At 47.5% G+C, this 27,767-nt stretch overlaps 1 protein-coding gene across 3 annotated transcripts in view; it reads right to left on the reverse strand.

The window, feature by feature from the left end:
• nudt6 (nudix (nucleoside diphosphate linked moiety X)-type motif 6) overlaps positions 1 to 27,767 on the reverse strand; it is a 167,717-nt gene that overhangs the window by 39,509 nt on the left and 100,441 nt on the right. The window contains exon 4 of one of the 3 annotated variants that reach the window (XM_070871821.1): positions 18,146 to 18,263. The exons of the other annotated variants lie outside the window; for them this stretch is intronic. Within the exon in view, the coding sequence (XP_070727922.1) occupies positions 18,146 to 18,263 (118 nt within the window). The remainder of the gene's footprint in view (positions 1 to 18,145; positions 18,264 to 27,767) is intronic. 3 annotated transcript variants of the gene reach the window in all.

Raw genomic sequence — 27,767 nt, forward strand, 5'->3', positions numbered from 1 at the left:
ATGGCCCTGCCAATGGGGCCCCAATTTCCCCCTCCGGTGTAAGTGCGCCGACTTTCTGCTCCCAAAACGGCGCCGAAAATGTAGCTCTCCCCGCTCCGTGGACCGTCCTAGGCTTTGGCGTGCTGTGGCAAAAGCAGTGGGGGCTGGAACTAGGGCCGTGCTGCTGAAACAGAGCTGGCGGGGGGGGTGGGGCTAGGGCCCAGCGTCTGTAAGAGTGCCGGCAGCGTTGCGCATGCGCGTTGGAGCGTTCACGCATGTGCAGTAGCCCCTCCCATGATTGTGATGATGATGCCCCAACGCATCCCGCCCCTATCCCGGGCCGAGTGGCTGTTGCCTTCCCATGCTGAGGGCTACAAGAAACAGGTTGGTGGGGGGAAGAGTTTTGATTGGGGGTGGGGGGGTGTTTTGATCGGGGAGGGAGAAAGAATCTTCAAAGATTTTCCAGTACTTTAATATCTAGCTATCTTTACTAAAAATTCCCTATCTGCAGTATCTTACAGCTCACCCATTACTGCTTAGAATTCTAAAATAGTACTAATTATCAGTCACACTACGCAATGCTGAACACCAAAATTTAAGTTTACATTTTGACATGTTTTTTTTGTTAAGTCTAACATTTTAAATTTCTAAACCTAGTCAGGGCAATTCTTTGGTGCTGCAGAAGTCAAAATCCAATGTGGTGTGATGCCGCATACGAATCCATTAGGCGAGAGCGCTGGTTCTCTTGATCTATTATTTACAAAGAAAACCCGACCCTTCCTTAAGTGGCCCCTATACTTCAGCCTTCATTACAAGATCATTTTTATTCTTGTATAAACCCCATACTCAGTTTAATCAGGCTGATAGCACCTACACCCTCTCCCGTCTCACTGCTTGGGATTTTAAAAAAAAACTAGCATTCCTAGCATAACACTGTCATTTGGAATCTACCTCTCCGCAAGGGTTTTCTGTGCGGCCACAAGTGGCCACATATGCTGGCCTAAGTTAGTTTGGAGCAACTATTAGCTGTCCAAACTGACTTAAATGGCCAAAACAGGTGTAGGTGTCTGGTAATGCCCCCTTTTTGGAAAAAAAAACTAAACTAAAAAAAAATCCTAACTAACTCACTTACACTGGTGCAAATTAAATGTGCAGAATGAGGATTTTTAAAATACTCCAGAAAAATCAAGTTGCTCCAAAAAAACAGAGCAACTCCTGGGGAAATTTGGGCCCATGATTTTTAGCACTATCTCTTCCAGCTGGGTCAGGTTCTGCAGCCGTGCCTGCCCCAACCTGTTAGCTGCTGGTGGCATAGATATGCGTCACCTTAGCCGTCAAGAGAAAGTAATGTGTGTTAGTGGTGATTGTTTGGGTGATGTGCCTGTCTTGATTGAATAGTTGACAGTATGTGCAGGGTTTGAGATGTGGATGTAAGGCTTGCAACAGTGGTTAGTGTGTGAGGGTGAGGCGAAGCTATGTTTGTGAGGTATGGTTGTGATTGATAGACATTGTTGATGTGGGTGTGGTGCATTAAGTAGTGTGTGAGGCTAGTGGTGCAGTTGGTGGGATATGGCATTTGAAGATACAGTCACTCACCTTGACCAATCCTGTGTGGTCATTAAACTTCTTTTGGCACTGAATACAGATCCTGGGGGAAAGACTGGTGGCACTGACCGCCTCAGCAATCTGCTCCCAATGCCTTCGTACAGTCAGTGTGAAGGGCCTCCTGGCCCCCTGTGGTTAGAGGACCTGTCTCCTCCTTTCGACCCCCTGTACTAAGGCCTCCAGAGCTGCGTCAGAGAATCTAGGTGCCCTTTCTCTGCCCTGTTAAGCCTTAGCTACTTTCCACTTTCCTTTGCTACAGTAACAATGAGGAGTTTATTTCAGAAAGCACCTCCCCTTTTAGAAGGACAGATTTGTTTCACATTGCAGGCTACCTTTAAATAGAGATCACACATCTCAAGAAATCGGGCCCCCTGTTGAGCGCCAGGCCAACCAGCACCGCGTTCAGTGCTGGGCTCAGCGCTTCATTCATGCTAAGTGGTAGGCAGTATGAATTTTGTGTGCTGTCTGCATCAGGTTCAACAGGCACGGGCACATCACACAGCACGATCCCCACACCTGTTTTTGGGCCTTATTGAATTTAGCCCCCACCAACTCTAACCTTATTTGTTGTCCAACAACCAACTTTCTATCCATCTGCCACATTTCCTTTTGTATTATATCCTTGAATTTGACTACTGACCGAGCTGGCCGAATCCTGAAGGACATAGCTGCCAGACTGGACCTACAGCAGGTGGTGAGAGAACCAACACGAGGGAAAAACGTACTTGGCCTCGTCCTTACCAATCTACCTGTCGCAGAGTCACCTGTCCTTGACAGCATTGGTAACAGTGATCACCGTACAGTCCTTGTGTAGACAAAGTCCCATCTTCACACGGAGGACATTCTCCATTGTGTTGTGTGACACTGTCACCGTGCTAAATGGGATAGATTCAGAACAGATCCAGCAACAAAACTGGGCATCCATGAGGCTCTCCGGGCCACCAGCAGCAGCTCAATCTATAACCTCATGGTCCGGCATATCCTTCAATCTACCATTACCATCAACCCAGGGTACCAAGCCTGATTCAATGAGGAATGCAGAAAAGCATGCCAGGAGCAGCACCAGGCGTACCTAAAAATGAAGTACCAACCTGGGGAAGCTGCAACACAGGACTATATGCATGCTAAACAGCGGAAGCAGCATGCTGTAAAGAGAGCTAAGCGATCCCACAATCAACGGATCAGATCAAAGCTCTCCAGTCCTGCCACATCCAGTCGTAAATAGTGGTGGATAATTAAACAACTAATGAGAGGAGGAGGCTCCATGAATATCCTCATCCTCAAAGATGGCAGAGCCCAGCACGCGAGTGCAAAAGACAAGGCTGAAGCGTTTGCAATCATCTTCAGCCAGAAGTGCCAAGTGAATGATAGAACCATTACAGAAGCCAGTCTTCAGCCAATTTGATTCACTCCAAGTGATATCAAGAAACGGCTGAGAGCACTGAATACAGCAACGGCTATGGGCCCTGACAACATCCCAGCTGTTGTGCTGAAGACTTGTTCTCCAGAACTAGCTGCGCTTCTAGCCAAACTGTTCCAGTACAGCTACAACACTGGCATCTATCCAATTTGGAAAACTGCCCAGGTTTGTCCTGTCCACAAAAAGCAGGACAAATCCAATCTGGCCAATTACCGCCCCATCAGTCTACTCTCAATCATCAGCAAAGAGATGGAGGGTGTTGTCGACAGGGCTATCAAGTGGCACTTACTCACCAATAACCTGCTCACCGATGCTCAGCTTGGGTTCCGGCAAGACCACTGGGTTCCAGACCTCATTACAGCCTTGATCCAAACATGGACAAAAGAACTGAATTCGAGAGGTGAGGTGAGAGTGACTGACCTTGACAATCCTGGCCAATATTTATCCCTCAATCAACATATCAAAAACAGATTACCTGGGCATTATCACATTGCTGTTTGTGGGAGCTTGCTTGTATGCAAATTAGCTGCCGCATTTCCTACATTACAACAGTGACTACACTTCAAAAGTACTTAATTGGCTGTAAAGCACTTTGAGACGTCCGGTGGTTGTGAAAGGTGCTATATAAATCCAAGCCTTTCTTTCAAGGCAGAATTTGACTGAGTGTGGCATCAAGGAGCCCAAGTAAAATTGAAGTCAATGGCAATCAGGGGGAAAACTCTCCACTGGCTGGAGTCATACCCAGCACAAAGGAAGGTGGCTGTGGTTGTTGGAGGTCAATCATCTCAGCCCCAGGACATCATTGCAAGAGTGCCTCAGGGCAGTGTCCTAGGCCCAACCATCTTCAGCAGTTTCATCAATGCCCTTCCCTCCATCATAAGGTGGGGATGTTCGCTAATGATTGCGGTGTTCAGTTCCATTCGCAACTCCTCAAAAAATGAAGCAATCCATACCCGTGGACAAATTTTACAACAACAACTTTTACAACAACAACAACTAGTTAAAAGCATATATACAGTAATGCCATATTGCCACTCCACCGTCTCAAATCACTATTTACTACATCGCCAAGTTTTATATCATCCGCAAACTTCAAAATTTTACTTCCTATACCCAAGTCCAGGTCATTTATATATAACAAGTAAAGCAATGGACTTAATACCGGCCCAAGGACCCTACTGCATACTTCTCTCCAGTCAGAAAATCATCTCTGCTTCCTATCCCGCAGCCAATTATGTACCCAAATTAAAACTGTTCCTTCAATACCATCTGCTTCTGGTTTCCAAATAAGTCTGTTGTGTGGTACTTCATCAAATGACTTTGGAAGTCCATATATATATCCACTGCATTACCTTCATCAATCCCCTGTTACTTCATCAAAAATCGTAAGAACATAAGAAAAAGGAGCAGGAGTAGGCCATTTGGCCCTTCGAGCTTGCTCCACCATTCAATAAGATCATAGCTGATCTGATCATGGGTTCAGCTCCACTTCCCTGCCCGCTCCCCATAATGCTTTACTCCCTTATCGCTCAAAAATCTGTCGATCTCTGTCTTAAATATATTGAATGATCCAGCCTCCACAGCTCTCTGGGGCAGAGAATTCTACAGATTTATAACCCTCTGAGAGAAGAAATTCTTCCATATCTCAGTTTTAAATGGGTGACCCCTTATTCTAAAACTATACCCCGTGAGTGGAAACCTCCTCTCTGCATCTACCTTGTCGAGCCCCCTCATTATCTTAAATGTCTATATAAGATCACCTCTCATTCTTCTGAACTCCAATAAGTACAGGCCCAACCTGCTCAATCTTTCTTCATAAGTCAACCCCTTCATCGCAGGAATCAACTGAGCGAACCTTCTCTGAACTGTCTCCAATGCAAGTATATCCCTCCTTAAATAAGGAAACCAGAATGGTACGCAGTACTCTAGGCCTCACCAATACCCTGTACAATTGTAGCAGGATCTCTGCTTTTATACTCCATCCCCCTTGCAATAAAGGCCAACATTCCATTTGCCTTCCTGATTACTTGCTGTTCCTGCACACTAACTTTTTGTGTTTAATGCACAAGGATCCCCAAATGTACTGCAGCATTTTGTAATTTTTCTCCATTTAAATAATTTGCTTTTTATATTTTTTCTGCCAAATTGGATAATCTCACACTTTCCCACATTATACTCCATCTGACAAATTTTTGCCCACTCACTTAGCCTGTCTATATCACTTTCCAGATTTTTTGTGTCCTCCTCACAACTTGCTTTCCCACCCATCTTTGTAACATCAACAAACTTGGTTACATTACACTCGGTCCCTTCATCCAAGTCATTATAATAGATTGTAAATAGTTGAAGCCCCAGCACAGATCCCTGTGGCACCCCACTTGTTACTGTTTGTCAACTGGAAAATGATCCATTTATCTTGACTCTTTGTTTTCTGTTAGTTAGCCAATCCACTATCCATGCTAATATATTACCTCCAACCCAGTGAACTTCCATCTTGTGCACCTTATCGAATGCCTTCTGGAAATCCAAATACGCCACATCCACTGGTTCCCCCTTATCCACCTTGCTCGTTACATCTTCAAAGAACTCCAGCAAATTGGTCAAACATGATTTCCCTTTCATAAAACCATGCTGACTAAATTATACTTTTCCAAATGTCCTGCTACTGCTTCCTTAATAATGGACTTCAGCATTTTCCCAATGACAGATGTTAGGCTAACTGGTCTATAGTTTCCTGCGTTCTGTCTGCTTCCTTTTTTAAATAGGGGCATTACATTTACGGTTTTCCAATCCGCTGGGACCTCCCTAGAATCCAGGGAATTTTGGTAGATTACAACCAATGCATCCACTATCTCTGCAGCCACTTCTTTTAAGACCCTAGAATGCAAGCCATCAGGGAACTTGTTCCATTATTTTACAGAGTACTTCTTCTTTAATGACAGTGATTGTTTTAAGTTCCTCCCTCCCTATAGCCCCTTGATTATCCATTATTGGGATGTTTTTAGTCTCTTCTACCATGAAGACCGATACAAAATATTGATTCAAAGTCTGTCATTTCCCTGTTCCTCATTATTAATTCCCCACTCTCATCCTCTAAGGGTCCAACATTTGCTTTAGCTACTCTCTTCCTTTTTATATACCTGTAGAAACGCTTGCTATCTGTTTTTATATTTCTTGCTAGCTTACTTTCATAATCTATCTTCCTTCTCTTTATTATTGTTTTTAAAAGTTTCCCAATCCTCTGGCCTCCCACTAATCTTGGCCACTTTGTATGCCATTGTTTTCAATTTGATACCATCCTTTATTTCCTTAGTTAGCCACAGATGGTTATCCCTTCTCTTAGCATCTTTCCTTCTCATTTTAATATATTTTTGTTGAGAGTTATGAAATATCTCGTTAAATGTCCGCCACTGCTCATCAACCGTCTTACGCTTTAATCTATTTTCCCAGTCCACTTTAGCCAACTCTGCCTTCATACCTTTGTAGTCTCCTTTATTTAAGCTTAGGGCACTGGTTTGAGAGCCAACTTTCTCGCCCTCCAACTAAATTTTAAATTCAACCATGCAAAGAATGCAATCGGGCTAGTCAGACAAATCAATGCTCGCTGTCCCTTATTAATCCATCTAAACCACAGCAGCCGATTTAACGTCTCATCCCAAAACAAATAGACTGGGTATTGTTGGTGGAAGGAAATCACTTGATGAACCAAATTACTTGTTCTGGTCAGTTTTCTTATTATTACACCAGACATTAGCAATAACTTTTTTTCCAACATTTGTTGGGAGGTGATAAGAAACTAAAGCTGGAGTTAACGTGCACTCAGCGCAAACAAAGACTCGTGCCTCATGCCTTTAGTACCCTCAATTATCTCTTATGTTTTATCACCACCTTTTCATTGAAGTGCACCCAAAAACCACTCTCCGTGGGAGAAAATTTAAGATTAAAAAGTGCTTCTCTCCCCCTCACGCCCCCGCCTTGGTATTGTTCAGCTTTAATCAGACACTCATTCACATCAACATTTCCAGTTGAGGACCTTGGGTTACAGATCCACAGCTCACCAATGTCATTTGTCTGCATTGCACCACACGAATTGAAACATGAAACATTAAAAAAAGTTTTGCCTAAAGAGGTTCACCAAGACACTTGCTGTCTAGAGAGCGGGCCAATTTAAAAAAAAAAGTTACCCTAAAAATAAATATGCTTGAACTCACTCCCGGTGCCCAGAGATACTACCTTAACCCCAGGGTGTGGAGCAGACCGGGCCGAGCCTAGCAGCATAACACTGTGTTAATTAAGATGATGTGGATGTTAAAGTTCAGGTTTTCAAAACTTTATCATATAAATGGCTTGGCGCCAGTTTGCATAAGCAGACTGCACCTCTTATGAACTTTTATTCTCTGCTATACCAAGTTATTGGATATCAGGTCTAACAGTTAACTCCGATCATGGTAAATCACTTACTGAAGAACCTGTAGGATATCCACTACATCTCCTGCAGGATATCCACTATGTCTCCTGTAGGATATGCATTACATCTCCTGTAGCATATCCACTACATCTCCTGCTGGATATCCACTAAATCCTCTGTAGGATATCCACTACATCTCCTGTAGGATATGCATTACATCTATATCCACTACATCTCCTGTAGGATATGCACTACATCTCCTGTAGGATATGCACTACATCTCCTGTAGAATATGCACTACATCTCCTGTAGGATAGCCACTATATCGTGGAAGGCAGAAAGTATTCGCAACTCTAGAATACTTTCTACAGATTGAACTACTGTCCAGATGGCTTCATAGTTTACAGGACCAGAAGCAAAGGAAAAATACTCTGCAGCACAGCTAAACATTTGCAGGACTGAAACTAGGATAGTCCATCGTTCACCTAGTGCTGGTGGAGCGGCACTAATGTGGAGTGCGTTCGACCGGAAGTGAGCTGACACCAAGCCCACGGCTTGGTGCCAGGCCTTTTCCTTACCATGCTGGGCTGCTCGGGCTCCCTCAGATCGTCGGCCGGGCTGGGCTGCTCCGGACTGCTCCCCTTGCCGCTCACTCCCATGGTAACCAGACCTCCAGCTGCTGCCCTCTGTATCCTCAACTCCCACTGCAATGCACCAGAGATCACTGCTGGGTAGGGAAACTCAATGGCATCAACCACCGAATGGAAAAGACCCCCCAGCCATCTTTGTATGGGGCACCAGAGTCGCTCTTGCTGTCCAGAGTGCGAGTTCCAGAATTGGTTGCCATGCACTGAAGCTCGCTCCTGCGGGACTGCACAAGTGGGCAGTCTGCAACATGTGGTGCGCACCCACTCACGATAGTTGCGCAACTGCGCACTCTTGCAATTTAGGGGGAACAGTGGTAGAGGGCATCTCTTGCAGTGGTGACCCAACCCCCCCCCCCCGCCCCGCACAAAGCTGGAGTGCCGCGTTCGAGACCCTGGGTGGCTCTTTTGTGCTGAAGCAGTTTTTTCCCTTTTTTTTTAGGTGTGGAAGAGAATTCAGCTTTCAGAGCTGAAGACTCCCAATTAGGAAATTCCTTTTAAGGTTACTTTTTTCAGAAGGCAGTTAAACTGTAAGGGCTTGAAACTGCATATTTTGGTATCATTTTCATTTTTATCATTTCAGAAACCATTGCCCTTTTAAAAAAAAAACCACAATACATTGCTCAGAATCCCACAAAGCTTTGCGAAATCACAGCTTCGCTTTCAGAGGCTGCTGAAGCAGCAACACCACTTGGACATGTCACATTGGAGCCTGCTTCCGGGACCAATGCCATCAGGACGATATTACTGAGTTTTCGCTGGGCTAATGATTAGTTCCCAGCACAAATTTTAACCTCTGGCTGCGGTGCCACTGGCAGCTTTTGTGGTGGCCACACATTTCTAAGTCAATGAATTTGCCATCACTAACATTAGACTAACTGGTCTATGGTTACATGGGGCTAGATTTTACACTTTTGTGCAGATCACCCAAGAATGGGCGATATTTCCAGCATGGGCGGCAAAAATGGGTTTTCAGATTGCCGGCTTCTCGCCCATTCTCAAAGCCCTTAGTCTTCACTTTTGAAATTGGGCGTTACCACGAGCGATATGAAATGGGCGGTAGCGTTAAATTTCTGTGACCTTCTGTTGTAAAGTGTCGCCATCCTTAGCAATGGCATGGCAATGTTCGATTCATCAACAAGGATCATCATAACATGCGCAGAAGAGGAGAGAGAGAGGGAGCTGAGAGGGACTGAAGGCATGAGTGGGTGTGGTGTGGCTGCTTTGGGAGGAAGGAGAGAGACTTTAGAGCTTTACAGCAAATAAGGAAATAAAAATTAGCTGTTACCAGCCAGATATTTGGCCGAATTTGGCCTATAATGGAGGGAGAGGAGGAGGCATCACAGGACGCTGTGGAGACTGATGCTTGAGAGAGCTGTGAGCTGGGAGAGGAGCACATTGGATGGCGCAAAAGACGAGGCAAATGCCTCCCTCCTGCAAGAGGTCGTGTCACGCTGGGGTGATTTGACACAGGGAGGGCATGAGAAGCCCACCCTAAAGGCCTACCAGAAAATATGGGATGAAATAGCAGAAATGGTCTCGTCGGCGACCAATGAGGTGTGTGAGGGCAACCAATGCCGCAAACGATGGAACAACCTTGTGGGATCCACAAGAGTAAGTATTACATTTATGTACATGTACTTATGTATTTATATAATTTGATTTGTAACAGTCATGAATGACTATCAGCAGATGTGAGCTCTTGCACTTTTACCGGGGAATGTTGTACTCAAAGCCTGCGGTCACGGTGCACGTCTTTAGATAAAGAATGATAATTATCATAATAATCATGATTACATCTGTCGGTTATGTGTTGTATCAGTCTCTGTGACAGTATCTAGCAATGATATCACACAATGCTCTCATGCCATGTCGTCCTATCACTTTTTACAGAAGAAGCTCTCGACGATGAGGTCCGTGCAGAGGCGAACGCGTGGGGGACCATCAGTTCCCAGCGAAATCACTGAGACGGAGGAGCGGGTGTACACACTCGTGGGGAAGCACCCCCAGATGGCCACGCAAGGATCTGCAGACCCTGAAGTGATGCGACGTGAGTAAAGTTTACACCATTATGTTGGGGTAAAAAGGAGGCTTCTCTCCCTCAAGGTGGACTAACTGATATAGTTAATTGACACCTCACCCAGCTTCCCACTGTATAATGACCACAGAAGTAAACAAACAAAACCTCAGGTTTGCCGGTTTTATTACGAGCAGTGCATGGGAAGGTTCAGTCGTGGAACCTCCGAAATACAAGATGTTTCAAGTGCAATTTATACAGGTTTTGGAGAGGAGCACCCTCCTACAATAGGTCTAATGCTATCAGCGAAGTTACATTGATTTGTCGACTCTTATCAAATTGTCTCTGAGTGGTATTTGCAATTGCCCATCTTCTATGGTGTTGCTCCATGACTTGCACTTTGCCACAGTATAATACCTAACCTGGCTTCCTTATCTCCTCCTCAGAGGCTTCTGATCAACAACTGCTGGTTTTGCAGTTTAAGTATTAAAGAGGTTACAGATTCAGTTTAATGTATTATACATTTGTGCTATACCTACATAAGCAAATGTTACATACATAGGCACTTATACAGACCCTCCTAATACTGATAAGTTCACTACCTTCATCATAATTCTGACCACCTATTTGCAACTCTTACAATTTAACCCTTACAATTGCGTGATGTAAAGTCAATAGATGTCACACTCACTCATACCCGAACAATCATATATGATAGATGATTTCTAAAATTGTCCTAGAAATAATGCTGGCCTGATGAAAATCATTGCAATCCAGAATGTGTTGATGGTCATAAAATGTGATGTCTGTGATCTTGATAGCGGTGGTGATTTTGTCGTGCATATGCTGTGTGTAGCGCTGGACTCACCTTGTGACCCTAGCACCCCATTCTCCTCTAATAACCTCTCTTGTGTTTTGCAGCTCAGCCAGCAGCGCAGTCCCAGGCAAGACCACAGAGGACAGAAGGTGGGGGCGCGGGGCCGGACTCGGCGGACGATCCTACATCTGCTGAGGAGGTCCGATTCTCGCCGGTCAATCCGCTGGGTCTGTTCTCCACGGATGAGAGCGCGGACTTCGAGGAACCTGCATTGCCACGCTCCAGAAGCCATTCCACCCCAAGGCCATCTAGTGCTCCTCTGGTCATTCCCGCCTTCACTCTGGAGGTACCGGCCCCAAGCACCTCGCCACAGGGCACCCTATTTGTCCCCAGGTCGGCGCCGACCCCGCGGAGGTTTCGTGGACGCAGTAGGTCTGGTCCACAAGCATGACATGAGAGCGGAGAGATGGTAGACTTGTCCAGGAGGACTGTAGACATTGGTGACCAGCTCCTCGATGCATTGGGGGGCATATCCCGACAGCTGGCCACCATGACTGATTACGTTCCGAGGATGGCGGAGGCCCTGGAGGCGATAGCCAGGAACAATGCTGGCACAGGCCTCCCAGTGGTCCCAGAGCACGGCACTCCACCCCTAGGTTCCACACCACCACTGCGAATAACAGAAGAGAGACAGGACCAAGATCCTACTTCTAGATCAGAGAATATTCCCCCATCAGCAACCCCCCGCTCCCATACCCGTGCAATCACCGCCTCTATCTTCATCTCCTCCAATGAGGCACCACCTGAGGATCTCTTCGGCCAGGCGGCGTGGTGCGTGGAGGGGAAGGGGTAGAGGTGGGGAGAAGAAAGGGAGGGGGGAAGGAAAGTGAGGTGCATGTCCGCAGATGATGGCTGTGTTATATCTCCATCTGGTAAATGCAATGTGTTGTAATGTATGGGGAGAGGGGACCACCCTCCTGCTTTGGCTTTGTATTCTGTGTTGCTGGACATGTTGACCATTTGATTGATGTCAATGGTGGAAAAAGTGGGGTGTGAGTGGGGATGGGGTGTTTTTGCCCGTGATACTAATGATTTCAGACCAATGTTGGTATAAAATGTTTTTTATTCAACATAACCTTGTTGCACATTGTCTCAGAAAGCTGGACCGTTACACACTGGTGATTCTTTAACATGAAAGGGTTAAATAAATCTTAACTTCAATCAACGTAAACTTTAACTGGCACCAAGGTGATGGCCACCATTGATGTCTGAGCTGCACACACACAGCAGTATGTCAGCGGTGTCACTCACAGCAACGTTATTTCAGGCAAATCATTCAGATTTCAGCTCCTTGCAGCTATGTAGCCACCAAGGGCCCTTTCCTGCGGTCTGGAGGAGGGGCATGGGCATGGTTGCATAGCCAGCCTGATTGTCTGGCCCTAGGTCAGTGTCCAGCCCCTCGTCGTCCTATTCCTCTCTCTCCTCAGGTGGACCATCAGTCCTTTCTGTCAATTCTTGACCCCTCCTGATAGCCAGGTTGTGCAGCATGGAGCACACGACCACGAATTTAGCTACTTGTTCAGGGTTGTGTTGCAGCTCCCCTCCTGAGTGGTCCAGGCATCTAAAGCACTGCTTAAGCACAGTTATTGTTTTCTGGACCACATTCCGTGTGTCTCTGTGGCTCTGGTTGTATCGCTTCTTGGCCTCGGTGTGGGTGTCACGCAGGGGGGTCATCAGCCAGATGGCTAGGCTATATCGGCTATCACCAAGCATCCAGCATTGTTGTGGCTGACTCTTGAACATGTCAGAGACAGCGCTCTCACGCAGGATGTGAGCCTCATCGAAGCTGCCCGGACATTTGGCATTCACTGCTATTATGATCTGGTTGTGGTCGACAACTAGTTGGACCTTCAGGGAGTGAAATCCTTTTCTGTTACGAAAAAGCTCTGGGTCCTGAGAAGGTGCCGCATGGTGATGTGAGTGCACTGTATTGCTCCTTGCACCCTGAGAACTTAGCAATGCGGTAGAATGCTCCAGCCCTGTCGGTCTGAGCCTCCGTGGTCATGGAGAAGCTGATAATGTCCATCCTTCGCGCGTACAGGGCCCCCATGACCTGTCTATTGCAGCGATGGGTGGCTTGCTCTCGACCGTGGAGGCCTAAAAGGAACCGGACGCGTAGAGAGACAGTGCCGCGGTGACCTTGACCTCGACCGACACTGGTGTCCATATGCAGGCTGCATATGTGGCCTGATGAGCTCGCATATTTCATTGAACACCACCTTGTGGAAGCACAGTCTCCGAAGGCAGGTGTACTCGGACACGTCGAGGTAAGACCTCTTTTCCTTTTAAGTGCGGTGTGTATATGGTCTGGACCTCCTCCTCATTCTTACATGTCTTAAATTGGGCACATAATGATTTGCACCACACATTGAGTCATTTGCGCTCTGCAGCATCTGCGTATTAATCGATGCAGGCTGAGAAATTGCTGGCCCCATTGCAATTAAATTATAACAGCGATTGATCAGAAGCAATAATTTCCTCACTAAAATACTTCCATAGTAAACCCTCAATAGTCCAGGGTCTGAAAATATATCTGTTGAGATGGTCACTTCACCTGAGAAGAACTCCAGTCAATGCAAACTCCCCCGAAGTTGAAGCAGCCTTTTGAATGAAGCGACCTGCGATTTTTAAAAACGGTACCCACACCACTGTGATTAGTTCAGAACAGTTCCACTTTTTCTGAGCGGTGTTTTGGGCGAGCGATATTGTGGGCGAGATGTGTGCGAGGTGGTGAAAGTGACACTGGGCGATCTCCTGGGCGTTAGTTTCGGCAAATGTGATCTTTATGACAAAAAAAAGTGGGCGGGCGGTATTATTGAATCTCGGCGTTAATTCCGTGCGGAAACTAACGCTGGCTGATATTATGGGCGTTGATTTCGCCCATTCTGATGATTCCGCCCACAAAAAGTGGGTGGGCAGTATTATTTTTTCCCGGCGTTACGCACATGGGCAAAGTAACGCTCGGCGATAAGTGTCCGAAAAATGGGCCTCAGTTTGCATTTTGTGGCTAAATGGGCACTATCTGGGTGTTATACGTCATTTCAGCGGTAAAATGGCCGTTAAGTGGGTGTTATGCATGCAAAAAAAGTGGGAAATCTAGCCCATGTTATTTCTTCTGGGAGTGAAATTCATTATCGCTCCGTTTGGGGGCGCTAACATCCGGGAGGCATGAAATCAAGTGCTCCACTTCCTTCCTGGGGCGGTAACAAGGTGGACGCCTCAGCAGCGCTACGCACTTGGCTGCGTGGCGCTGCCGCGTCCTAGGGGCTCTTCCCTCAATTAAAGGAACAACTCTGGCAATAGAAAAAGGCACCTACCTGGACCACTGGGGAGCGGGAGTACCTTGCAATCAGCCCAGCACTCAAGCAGTGTGCCACCTCCCCTTTAATTTTTGCCCCAGTAGCGGCCGGCCACCTGATACTGTCGCTGTTATTGTCCCATGCTGCTTCAGGGGGCGAAAGCCAATTTCGGGGCTGGGGTGCTAATGGGGCGATTTGCACGGCAATGCCATCACGATATCCGGGCACAACGCCATAGTGCCGCCACTAAACTCCCACCGAATATGCCATGAGTCGTTGCCAGCGTTGCGCCTGGGCGGTAGACATTTGTCCCCCAGGGACGCTGATGGGAGGCACAAATGTCCCCAATTTCTAGCCCTCTTTCTCTTGTTGAACAAAGGATACATTGGCTGCTCTACAATCGAATGGCAAAATTTACATATTTAATGAGAATTAAATATGTCAAAAGCAAAATACTGTGGATGCTGGAATCTGAAATAAAAACAGAAAATGCAGGAAATACTCAGCAGGTCAGGCAGCATCTGTGGAGAGACACAGTTAACATTTCAGGTCAATGACCCTTCATCAGAACTGGAAAAAGTTAGAGATGTAACAGATTTTTAAGCAAGTGTAGGGAAAGGGAGCAGGGGATGAAAGAACAAAAGGGAAGGTCTGTGATAGGATGGAAGGCAGGAGAGATTAAAAGACAAAAGGGATGATAATGGGGCAAGTTTAGAAACAAAAGATGACTAGATGAGGTGTAAATGGCAATGGCAGAATCATCAACAGCATGTGAGAAAAAAATAGATGCAGAGGTTATGGTCTGAAATTGTTGAACTTGATGTTGAGTTCAGAAGACTGTAAAGTGCCTAATCGAAAGATGAAGCATTGTTCCTTGAGCTTGCATTGAGCTTCGTTGGAACAGTGTAAGAGGCCGAGGAGAGATAGATCAAAGTGGGAGTGGAGTGGAGAATTAAAGTGACAGGTGACCGAAAGCTCGGCGTCATGCTTAAATTAAATATGCCATTGGACTGGAGACTCACTAATATAATACCTTCGAGTATCCTACCCCTTTTCAGCTTATGCTTATGTCCCCTTGTTCTGAAATCTTGTATATCGAATAGCCCAGGATGATCCTCTACGTCTCTGATTCGAAAGCCTCAGTCTTATCGCCCTACAGTATTCTCTGCTCCAACAAGGATATTCCCAGTTCTGGGAGCCTGTCCTCATATGTTTCATTCTCCAGGGCATAATCATCTAATACTCTTCTCTGCATGCTCTCTAGCCCTGCTATATCCTCCCTGCAGTGTTCGAGTACTACAAATAATACAGGTGCAACCTGTGGGGAGTTATCATAAGCTTCTTGGTCCTGTGAGGAGGCCAGACGGAAGGAATTTGAACAGAGAATTTTGTGATAGATGGACACATAGGTGGGAGGTAATGGTCCGAGAACCTTAGAGGAAAGGGAGGTTAGAGACATGTTGGTAGTTGGAAACAATGGATGGATCAATGGAGGGCTTTTAAGCAGGGGGTCATGATGGCAGTTTTGAAAAGGAATAGACAATGCCTGAGGAATGAGCGCTATCACTCCTTATTTATCAGTCTGTCTCTTTCATACACAGACTGAATCTCTCGCTCTCCCACTTGACAGATTGAGAAAATGTATGACCGAGAAATGGTGATAGAGAATAAATATAACTGTGTGTGAGGATATAAGAAGTCAAGGATGAGGAAAGGTTACCTATTTGAAGCATTCAGAACAAGCATGAATATGGAAGATGATCGACTTCCTGATGTAGCAATTCTTTAATTTATTCTGAAGAGCTGGGCTTGTGTCAGTCCACAAACAACTGCAATTATTTTTTTTAAGCTAGTAATATTGGACACAATTGTGGCTTTGAAGGGGCAAATTTCCTTAAGATCACTCTAAATGGTAGAATGTTTAGCACTTAACTTCTCCTAACTGTAAATTTATATATAAGCAGTCAAATCATGTGAATTATGTACAATTTTCTAAAACTAGACTCTAGTTTTCCCTAATTATTTCAGATTTCCAGCATCTGCAGCATTTTGCTTTTGCTCTAGTTTTCCCTATTACATGAGCCTTTAAAGCTAAAGGCAGATATCATGGATGTCAGTCGCACACTGGCCTGAATGGCTAAAGTTGGTGGCAGAGGTCCCAGTGGGAATGATGTTGGTGTAAGTGCTGGGATTGTAGGCCTACACATTTCTGGGCAATGTGAGTGCTGCAAGTCAGAGTTCTGGAATCATTCCCACTGCCCTTCGCTCAGCCTTCTCTGATGTATCAGTGTTGTTTTGAGCATAGTTTGACTAAAAAGGCACTATTTGCCCTTTAGTTGCATTACAGTCCTTGATGAACCTTAATTCCAAACTGGTTTTTGGTAGGTCCATTAGCAGGTTCTTTAGAAGAAGAACTTTCATTTATATAGCATCTTATCACGTCCTCAAGAAGTCCCAAAGCATTTTAAACCATTGCATTACTTTTGATGTGCAGTTACTGGCAGCCAATTTGCACATGGCAAGGTGCCACCAACAGCAAATGAATGAATGACCAAATAGTCTATTCCTGGTGCTCTTCTTCGAATAGGTCTTCAAAAAGCTTTGAGCACATAATCTAGCCTGACACTTGTATGCGGAGCACTGCTCTCGTGGTATTGCACAAAAGTGGCAGGCTAGATTATGTTTCTGTGATGAGGCTTGAACCTGCCACATTCAACATTCAGGGATGAGACTGAGTCAAGCTGACATTTTGTTGATAATCACCCCTAACAATTTTTATTTTACATCTCTGGCAGTGGGAGACATTTGATTCTCTTTTTGTGGGGCTAGGTTTATCTGATATATAGATTTATTTAAAAAAGGAAGCAGACAAAAGGCAGCAAACTATAGACCAGTTAGCCTAACAATTGTGGTTGGGAAAATACTGGAGTCCATTATTAAGGAAGCAGTCGTGGGACATTTGGAAAAGCATGATTCAATCAAGCAGAGTCAGCATGGTTTTATTAAAGGTGTTGTGTCTATAAGCACTCTTGTAATGACTCCATGAGGTAAGGTATTGCACTTGAACTGTTGTGACCTTTGTCCATTTATTGCAGCTCCTGAATGAGGTTTTCGTAAGGTGAGCTCCCTTTTTATACTTGGTTTCCTGCGATGTGCAGGTGACCTCTAGGTCTCCACCAGTTGCACCCTTTGGTGGTACAGGCCTATTGTATACAGTGTAAAGATACATTCAATGGTTTTATGTAACTGTACATTGAGTGTACAGGTATATATGGGCCCACCGTTCATGGCCTTGTCAGGGACTTGATAGCCCCAGAGAAGACGACAACGAAAATGTTCACGGAGCTCGTAACGTTGATACAGGAACAGCTCGAGCCGAACGAGAGCAACCTCATAGCCAGACACCGGTTCTACACACACTGGCGGCCCGAAGGCCAAGAAATCGCAAAATATGCTGCAGACCTGAGACGATTGGCTGCACCGTGTGATTTTGGCGACCACCTCACCGAAGCACTGAGGGACATCTTTGTTATTGGAATCGGCCACAAAGGCCTCCTCCACAGGCTGCTCTCTGCGGACACCACGGTCACCCTGCAGAAGGCAATTAACGTGAGCCAAGCATTCATGTCCTCGGCCTGCGATTCCAGAAGGATGATGACTCAACCCCAGGACTCTAACACAGCAAGTACAGTGAACCGAATGGCGCCCTTCAGAGACAAGACTGCGACTCCGAGCCCCGCAACCTTGAGTCCGCCACAAGGGGCCAACCGGCTAGCCCCATGCTGGCACTGTGAAGGAAATCACAGAGCCCACCAGTGCCGATAGAGAGACTATACTTGCAAAGGCTGTAACACTAAAGGCCATCTACAGCAAATGTGTAAAAGAAATTTACTCACCGAGTCGCTGAAGAGTTGGCCGATCACCCGGGCTGATGAAGACAAAGAGAGAGTCCAGGAGGCAGCTCAGCCCCAGGAAGAGGTGTACGGAGTGTTTATCTGCTCCATCGAGAATTCCCTGTTGAGAATAGAAGTTGAAATCAACGGTGTTCCAGTCTCGATGGAGGTCGACACAAGGGCGAACCAATCGCTGATGAACCAGGCGGCCTTCGAGAAACTCTGGGACAATCCTATCGAACAACCCAAAATGCTACCAATCTAGATGAAGCTGCTCACTTACACAAACTACACCATCCCAGTCGTTGGCAGCGTGGATGTCCAGGTGTCCTATGGCGGGGCGATGCACAAGCTACCTTTGTGGATAGTTGCTGGTGATGGTCCAACGCTGCTCGGAAGAAGATGGATAAAACAAATCCAGATCTGTTGGAGCTGGGAAAGCTTCCAGGCCCCAGCGATCGACGTCCAAGGCGGCCCCAAATTTGAATCCATCACAGCACCTGAAGATCCTACCGTCCAACTTGACTGCGTGGCGATGACACAGACCGCACTACCCAACAGCAAGATGATCCAACCCAAACCACCAGACCTCACCTTCCGGGCCGTGGCGGGACTCCGAAGGAAGAAGATCGATACAGAAGGTAAATTCCTGACTTCAGTGGCAGAACCTAGGGAGAAAAGGATCACCGCAGCCTACCTCGTGGAGAGAAAGAAGATGGCGCCCGCACCACAAGATGAAGTGCCTGAAATCAAGATGGCCGCGACCAGACCACGAGGGGCAGCGTTGAGGGAGCAACACGTGATGCCGAGCAGCTAACCGGATTGGGGTAAAGATTGCAAGGCCCTCTTAAAGGAGACCGGCAATCCAGAACAATTAAAAGGACAGTTCCACTTTTTGTACAGCGATGCTGGTGATACTAATGTGAGAGATGTAATTAACAAATGCAAGTATCTAAATGTACCGTTGAACAGCGATGCCGGTGGGATATGTGGAAAAAATGTAACTGATTAATTCAAGTATCTAAATGTAATATTGTACAGCGATGCTGGTAATATACGAGGAGACTATGTAATTGAGGGAAAAGATGTAATTGACAAATGTGAACTAGTACCCGAGTGCGATCGGAGCCAATGCATGATTAATGTAAACGATGGAATAATGTGTCATGCCGGGTTCAATATGCACACCGACAAAACCAAGGTAAACCTCCTGTTTGAAGCACCCAGGTCCAGCGGGCTACCCGATCATATAGCCTGCGCCTTCGGGACCAATGTGATGCCCCAGAGAGTGTGGCCACACACAGTGGGAGCATACCCACTGCAGGGCCAGTGATCAGTGGATGGCAGAGGCACCACTACTGGCACCCTGCTCTAGATTGGCTCTGGCCACCAGGGCCAGCACCGGGAGCAAGAGGCCAGCACCCTCCAGCCCTCCCGACTGGACCTGGGATGACCAGGCTCCCACTACCACTGAAGGGCAGCAGGGAGACCCTGCAGCCTTCAAAGGAGGACAGGGAGGCCGCACATTCCTGTGGCTCTGCCCACCACTAGGCAATGGCAAAGGCCCTGAGACCCAGCCAAGGGAGCGATCCGAGCCCACCCAGCTGGCAGGAGGCGCAGCGCTGCCATCAGACAACCTGGACACAGTCCGGTTACTCTGGAACTAGCGTCCTCACCCACCTGCACCTACACCCCAAGGGCAAGACTGTAATACCACGTATGTACCTTATCTGTAATGTGTACTTGTTCCACTACTGCTAAACCCAAACAGTGATGTAACCAATCCTACTTTTTTTCCATTCTCTGTACATGTCTGTAAATGCAAATGTCGAGGCCACACACACGGTCTATGTATGGGGGGGCGGGGGGAGGGGGGGGAAATAAGACCATTTACATAAGACCATTGAATGTATCTTTACACTGTATACAATATGCCTGTACCACCAGAGGGTGCAACTGGTGGAGACCCAGAGGTCACCTGCACATCGCAGGTGACCATGTATAAAAGGGAGCTCAGCTTACTGTAACCTCATTCAGGAGCTGCAATAAATGGACTAAGGTCACAACAGTTCAAGTGCAAACCTTACCTCATGGAGTCATTACTAGAGTGCTGACAGACACAACAAAAGGCAAATCATGTTTGACAAATTTGCTGAAGTTCTTTGAGAATGTAACAAGCAGGATGGATAAGGGGGAGCCAGTGGATGTGGTGTATTTGGATTTCCAGAAGGCATTCGATAAGGTGCCACATAAGAGGTTACTACACAAGGCGTAAAAGCTCACGGGATTGGGGGTAATATATTAGCATTGGCTAACTCACAGAAAACAGAGAGTCATGATAAATAGGTCATTTTCCGGTTGGCAAACAGTGACGAGTGGGGTGCCGCAGGGAGTGTAATGTAGCCAAGTTTGTCGATGATACAAAGACGGGTGGAAAGCAAATTATGAGGAGGACACAAAACATTTGCAAAGGGATACAGACAGGCTAAGTGGGTGGGCAAAAATTTGGCAGATGGAGTATAATGTGGGAAAGTGTGAGGTTATCCACTTTGGCAGAAATAATAAAAAAGCAAATTATAATTTAAATGGAGAAAAATTGCAAAAGTACTGCAGTACAGAGAGACCTGGGGGTCTTTGTGCATGGAACACAAAACATTAGTATGCAGGTACAGCAAGTAATCAGGAAGGTAAATGGAATGTTGGCTTTTATTGCAAGGGGGATAGAGTATAAAAACAGAGAAGTCCTGCTACAACTGTACAGGGTATTGGTGAGGCCTGCGAGCAGCTGGAGTACTGCGAACAGTTTTGGTCTCCATATTTAAGGAAGGATATACCTGCATTGGAGGCTGTCCAGAGAAGGTTCACTAGATTGATTCCAGAGATGAGGGGGTTGACTTATAGGATAGGTTGAGTAGGTTGGGCCTATACACATTGGAGTTCAGAAGAATGAGAAGTGATCTTGTTGAAACATAAGATAAATGAGGGGGCTCGACAAGGTGGATGCAGAGAGGATATTTCCACTCGTAGAGGAAACTAAAACTAGGGAACATAGTGTTAGACTATGGGACAAGCCATTTAAAACTGAAATGAGGAGGAATTTCTTCTCTGAGGGTTGTAAATCTATGGAATTCTCTGCCCCAGAGAACTGTGGAGGCTGGGTCATTGAATATATTTCAGGCTGAGATAGACAGATTTTTGAGTGATAAGGGAGTAAAGGGTTATGGGGAGCGGGCAGGGAAGTGGAGCTGAGTCCATGATCAGATCAGCCATGATCTTATTGAATGGCGGAGCAGGCTCGAAGGGCCAAATGGCCTACTCCTACTCCTATTTCTTATGTTCTTATGACCCCATGTTCCCACTGGTCTAATGAAAATGGGATACATCTATTGTGTATTTGGTTTGATTACCTCTGATATTGTTGTTTTGATTTAATTTTGTTATTTTAGTTACTTTTGTTTGGTTAAAAATCAGTTTTTGGGTGGGTCAACCCTCCCTGAAATTTTGTGGTGTTGTGGAGTAGTTGAGGTGAATCTATCCTTGTGCCGGTTTTTTTCTCATATGAGATGGGAAATTAAGGTCAAAGTCGCAAAGGTTCTAGCCATAATCTTCCAATCCTGCCTAGATACATGAATGGTGCCAGAGGACTGGAGAATTGCAAATGTTACACCCTTTTTTCAACAGGGTGTAACGATCAACCCAGCAACTACTGACCAGTCAGTATAAACTCAGTAGTGGGAAAGCTTTAAGAAACAATAAGTAAGGACAAAATTAACAGTCACTTGGACAAGTGTGGATTAATTAAAGAAAGCAAGCTTATCTGTCACCCCCACTTTCCACGCCTCGGATCTCTCACCATCTCACCGAAGGTGCTGCTCAGCGCCGAGCTTCCGGTTCGCATCCCACCGTAGGCAGCTAGTCCCATATAGTAAGTAGAGCCTGGTCTCCAGTCGTCTTGGACTCACTTGCTACTGGACCAAGACCTTGCTCTGCTAAGGCTGTGTGGTACCCGATGTGCAACGGCTACCTCACGTTAAAAGAACTCGTGCACAGGCATCTTCCACCCTTCAAAATGAAGTTTGGGACCTAGAATGTCAGGGCCCTCATGGACAACCCCAACAGTGACAGACCGGAACGCTGCACCGCCATCGTTGCCCAGGAACTCAGACGCTTCGACGTCGACATCGCCGCCCTAAGTGAGACCCGGTGGACAGGGGAAGGCCAGCTCAAAGAACAAGGTGGTGGTTACACCTTCTCCTGGAAAGGCACACCAGATGAAGAACGCCGCCTCGATGAAGTTGGCTTCACCATCAAGAATGAGCTAGTCGGCTGACTCATCCTAGCCCGGAACCAGTGTGTCAGTTATCAACGCGTACGCCCCAACACTCAACGCAACAGATGAGACCAAAGAGTAATTCTACTCCGGCCTCAAACAATCCCTGTCCCGATTCCCTACGGAAGACAAACTGATTCTCCTCGGCAACTTCAACGCCAGAGTCAGTAAGGACACAGACCTCTGGGAAGGCATGATCGGCCGAGAAGGGGTTAGGGAAAACCAACTCCAGCGGTACCCTGCTCCTGACAAAATGCATAGAACATGACCTTGTCATCACCAACACCTTGTTCTGTCAGAGGGACAAGTACAAGGCATCGTGGCAACAACCTTGCTCCAAGCACTGGCATCTGCTCGGCTACATCATCGTCCGAGCGAGGGACCGCAAGGACGTGCGCATCACCCGTGCCATGACAGTAGCCGATGACTGCTGGATGGACCACCACTTAATCCGTTCCATCATCAACATCAATATAGCCCCAAAGCAGCGACAGCAACAGAAACAATGCCGCAGAAAAATAAACGGGGCACTCAAAGACCCAGTTAAGAAAGCCCTATACAACCAGCGCGTCAGTGCCAACCTGGCGACCCTCGATGACCCTGAGACGTAGAGTGCCCACAGCGCCTGGTCTGCCCTCAAGGGCACCATAACTGGCGCCTGCGAAGAGATGCTCGGTCGCCCAGGAAACACCAAGACTGGTTTGACGAGACCGTCCAGGAGCTAATAAGCCACAAGCACAAGGCATTTCTGCAACTTAAGGCTGCAACCCAATTCGGGTGCAGCAAAGCAGCTCTACAGGCGGCTGAAGGCCAAAGTCCAACAAAAAACCCGCGACCTAAAGAATAGCTGGTGGGTGGAGAAAGCACAGGAGATCTAGCAGCTGACCGACAGCCATGTCATGCGAGGATTCTTCACTTCAGTTAAATCCACCTAAGGCCCAATCACCCAAGGCCCCACCCCACTGCTGGCCAAGAACGAGGAGGCACTCATTAAGGACACGGAGACAGTCAGGGCCCGCTGGAAGTAGCACTTCGAAGATCTCCTTAACCGAGACTGTGCCTTCGACACGCGTGTCCTCGACTTCATCGCGCAGCATGCTACCCGCCACCATCTCAGCAAAACCCCAGCCCTGCATGAGGTAGAAAAGGCCATCTGTCAGCTCAAGAACAACAAGGCATCAGGAGCAGATGGAATCCCCACTGAGGCACTAAAGTATGGCAGAGAACGACTATTGGCACGAATGCATGACCTCATCTCTCTTATCTGGAAGGAGCAGAGCATGCCGGGAGAGCTCAGAGATGCCGTAATCGTGACCATCTTCAAAAAAGGGGACAAATCCGACTGTGGCAACTACAGATGAATCTCCCTGCTGTCGGCCACTGGGAAAGTCATCGCAAGAATCCTCAACCACCTTCTCCCAGAGTCACAATGCGGATTCCGTCTACTAAGGGGTACAACGGACGTGTTCCTCACCGCGTGACAACTGCAAGAGAAATGTAGAGAACAGCACCAACCCTTGTACATGGCCGCCTTTGACCTCACAAAGACCTTTGACACGGTCAACTGTGAGGACTATGGGGCATCCTCCTCCATTTTGGCTGCCCCCAGAAGTTTGTCACCATCTTCCACCTGTTCCACGACGACATGCAAGCCGTGGTCCTGACCAACAGATCCACCACAGACCCAACCCACGTCCGGACCAGTGTCAAGCAGGGTTGCATCATCGCGCCAATGCTCTTCTCAATCTTCCTCACTGCAATGCTTCATCTCACTCTCAACAAGTTCCCCGCTAGAGTGGAAATAAACTATAGAACCAATGGGAACCTGCTCAACCTTCATCGTCTCCAGGCTAAATCCAAGGTCGTCCCATCCTCTGTCATCGAACTACAGTCGTGTCTGCGCACATTCAGAGGCCGAACTCCAAGCCATTGTCAACATCGTCACCGAGGCATACAAAAGCATGGGCCTTACACTAAACATCCATAAGACAAAGATCCTCCACCAGCCTGACCCCGCCACACAACACTGCCCCCCGGTCATCAAAATTCACGGTGAGGCATGGGACAACGTGGACCATTTTCCATACCTCGGGAGCCTACTATCTGCAAGGGCAGACATCAACGACGAGGTCCAACATCGCCTCCAGTGCACCAGTGCAGCCTTTGGTCGCCTACGGAAGAGAGTATTTGAAGAGCAGGACTGCAATTCTAGCACCAAGCTTATGGTCTGCAGGGCAGTAGTGATGCCCGCCCTCCTATATGACTCAGAGACGTAGACCATACACAGTAGACACCTCAAAGCGCTGGAAAAGCGCCACCAGTGCTGCCTCCGCAAGATCCTGAAAATCCACTGGGAGAATGGACGCGCTGGCATCAATGTTCTCGCTCGGGCCAATATCTCCAGCATCGAAGCACTGACCACACTTGACCAGCTCCGTTGGGCGGGCCACATCGTCCGCATGCCCGACACGAGACTCCCAAAGTAAGCACTCTACACTGAACTCTTACATGGGAGGCGTGCCCCAAGCGGGCAGAGGAAATGTTACAGGGACACCCTCAAGGCCTCCTTAATGAGGTGTGGCATCCCCACCGGCACCTGGAAATCCCTAGCCAAAGACCGCCGTAAGTGGAGGAAGAGCATCCGGGAGAGCATGGAGCACTTCGAGTCTCGTCGCCGAGGGCATGCAGAAATCAAGCGCAGACAATGCAAGGAGCGTGCGGTAAACAAGGCTCCCCACCCACCCATTCTTTCAATCACTGTCTGTCCAGGAAACATAGTCTAAAGATAATGGGTAAGCCATTTATGACTGAGATGAGGAGAAACTTCTTCACTCAAAGACTTGTTAACCTGTGGAATTCCCTACCGCAGAGAGTTGTTGATGCCAGTTCATTAGATATATTCAAGAGGGAGTTAGATCTGGCCCTTACGGCTAAAGGGATCAAGGGGTATGGAGAGAAAGCAGGAAAGGGGTACTGAGGTGAATGATCAGCCATGATCTTATTAAATGGTGGTGCAGGCTCGAAGGGCCGGATGGCCTACTCCTGCACCTATTTTCTATGTTTCTATGTCCCACTTGTGACAGAGACTGTAATTCCTGTATTGGACTGTACAGTCACCTGAGAACTCACTTTTGGAGTGGAAGCAAGTCTTCCTCGATTTCAAGGGACTGCTTATGATGATGAGTGGGAAAGCTTTTAGAAACAATAAGTAAGGACAAAATTAACAGTCACTTGGACAAGTGTGGATTAATTTAGGAAAGCCAGCATGGATTTTTGAAATCAAATCGTTTTTAACTAACTTGATTGGGTTTTTTGATGAGGTAACAGAGAGGGCAATGCGGTTGATGTGGTGTACATGGACTTGCAAAAGGCGATTGATAAAGTGCCACATAACAGGCTTGCCAGCAAAGTTGAAGTCCATGGAATAAAAGGGGCAGTGGCAGCATGGATACGAAATAGGCTAAATGACAGGAAACAGAGAGTAGTGGTGAACGGTTGTTTTTCGCACTGGAGGAAGGTATACAGTGGTGTTCCCCAAGGGTCGGTTCTAGGCCCACTACTTTTCTTGATATATATTAATGACTTGAACTTGAGTGTACAGGGCACAATTTAAAAATTTGCAGATGACACAAATCTTAAAAGTATAAAACAGTGAGGAGGATAGTGATCGACTTCAAGAAGACATAGACAGGCTGGTGAAATGGGCAGACACGTGGCAGATGAAAGTTAATGCAGAAAAGTGTGAAATGATGCATTTTGGTAGGAAAAACGAGGAGAGGCAATATAAACTAAAGGGTACAATTCTAAAGGGGGTGCTGGAACACAGTGACCTGGCGGGGTATGTGAGCACAAATTGTTGAAACTGGCAGGGCAGGTTGAGAAAGCAGTTAAAAAGCATATGGGATCCCCGGGCTTCATAAATAAAGGCATAGGGCTCAATTTTCCCTCGTGATTTGCGGCGGTTTTTTGGAATAAGCCGCTTTTTTTGGCCTAAGTTTAAAAAGAAACGTTTCCCCAATCAATTTGCACCAGTTAATTTGTTACGATTTTTTTAGTAACGTTTTTTTTCGGCCAAAGCGGGTGTAACCTGCCACCCGTGCCAATTCTGGCCAATTAGGGAGCTTTGGCCAGCTGAGGGTTACTCCAGTTTTTCTTAGGCCAACATATGTGGCCTCTGCAGAAAAACCTTCTGGAGAGTTAAAGAAATCGCCACAGGTAAGTGCAGCAGATGCCCGGACAGCGGCAGCAGGAAAGGTAAGAGAGGGGGGGGGGGGGGGGAGGGGAGAGAGAGGAGGAGTGGGGGGAAGCCTTTTGGTGTAGTTAGGTTCAGGGACCGGGAGGGAGGAGCCCATTCGGCCTGGGATAGGGGGGCGGGGTATCGGACCCGGAGGCCACCCAGCCTGGGATAGGGGCGGGGGAGCAGACCAGGAGGCCATTTGGCCTGGGCTAGGAGCGGGACCGGCAAGGCACTCGGGCTGGGGGAGCTGGACCGACACCGGCAAGGGGCTTGGGGGGGGGGTGGGGAGCAGACCCGCAAAACACGCGGGGTTGGGTCTGGGGGGGGAGCTGGACTGGCAAGGCACTCGGGGCGGGCAGGAGAGCTGGAGCTGGACCGGCACTGGCAAGGGGCTCGGGGCGAGCTAGGGAAGCAGACCGGCAAGCCCTTCGGCCAGGGGCGGGAGAGTGGGACCAGCTCGGCAAGTCACTCGGGGCTGGGGAGGGGGGGTGGGACCGGCACCAGCGTGGCACTCGGGGCGGGCTAGGGAAGCAGACCGGCAAGGCACTCGGGGCTAGGTATGGGCGGGGGAAGCAGACCGGGAGGCCCTACCGGGATAGGAGCGAGGATCGGCATCGGGAGTGACGGGGAGGGGGACTTTACTAATTGGAGGTAAGTTGATGCAATATGTTTTAATATGTTGCGAGCTGGCTGCATGTTTCACTTTCCAGCCTCAGCTCGCATTGTGTCCATGGTTACCGTGCTTTGGGAGGAAGGAGAGTTTCGAGCTTTATAGCAAATTGTGCCAAAAAACGTAGCTTTTACCAGCCAGGTATTTTCCTGAATTTGGTGCCTATAAAGGAGGGAGTGGAAGAGGCAACACAGCACGCTGTGGAGACTGACGCTGGCAAGAGCAGTGAGGTGGGAGAGGAACACATTGGAAGATGCAAAAGTGCGAGGAGGTTTTCGGACGAGGCTAATGCCTCCCTCATGCAGGAGGTCGAGTCACGCTTTGACACACAGAGGGCGTGGGAAGCCCATCCTAAAGGCCCACCAGAGGATATAGGTGAGATAGCCGA

This window comes from Pristiophorus japonicus, chromosome 2, assembly GCF_044704955.1.
Source record: "Pristiophorus japonicus isolate sPriJap1 chromosome 2, sPriJap1.hap1, whole genome shotgun sequence".
Classification (NCBI taxonomy): Eukaryota; Metazoa; Chordata; class Chondrichthyes; family Pristiophoridae; genus Pristiophorus; species Pristiophorus japonicus.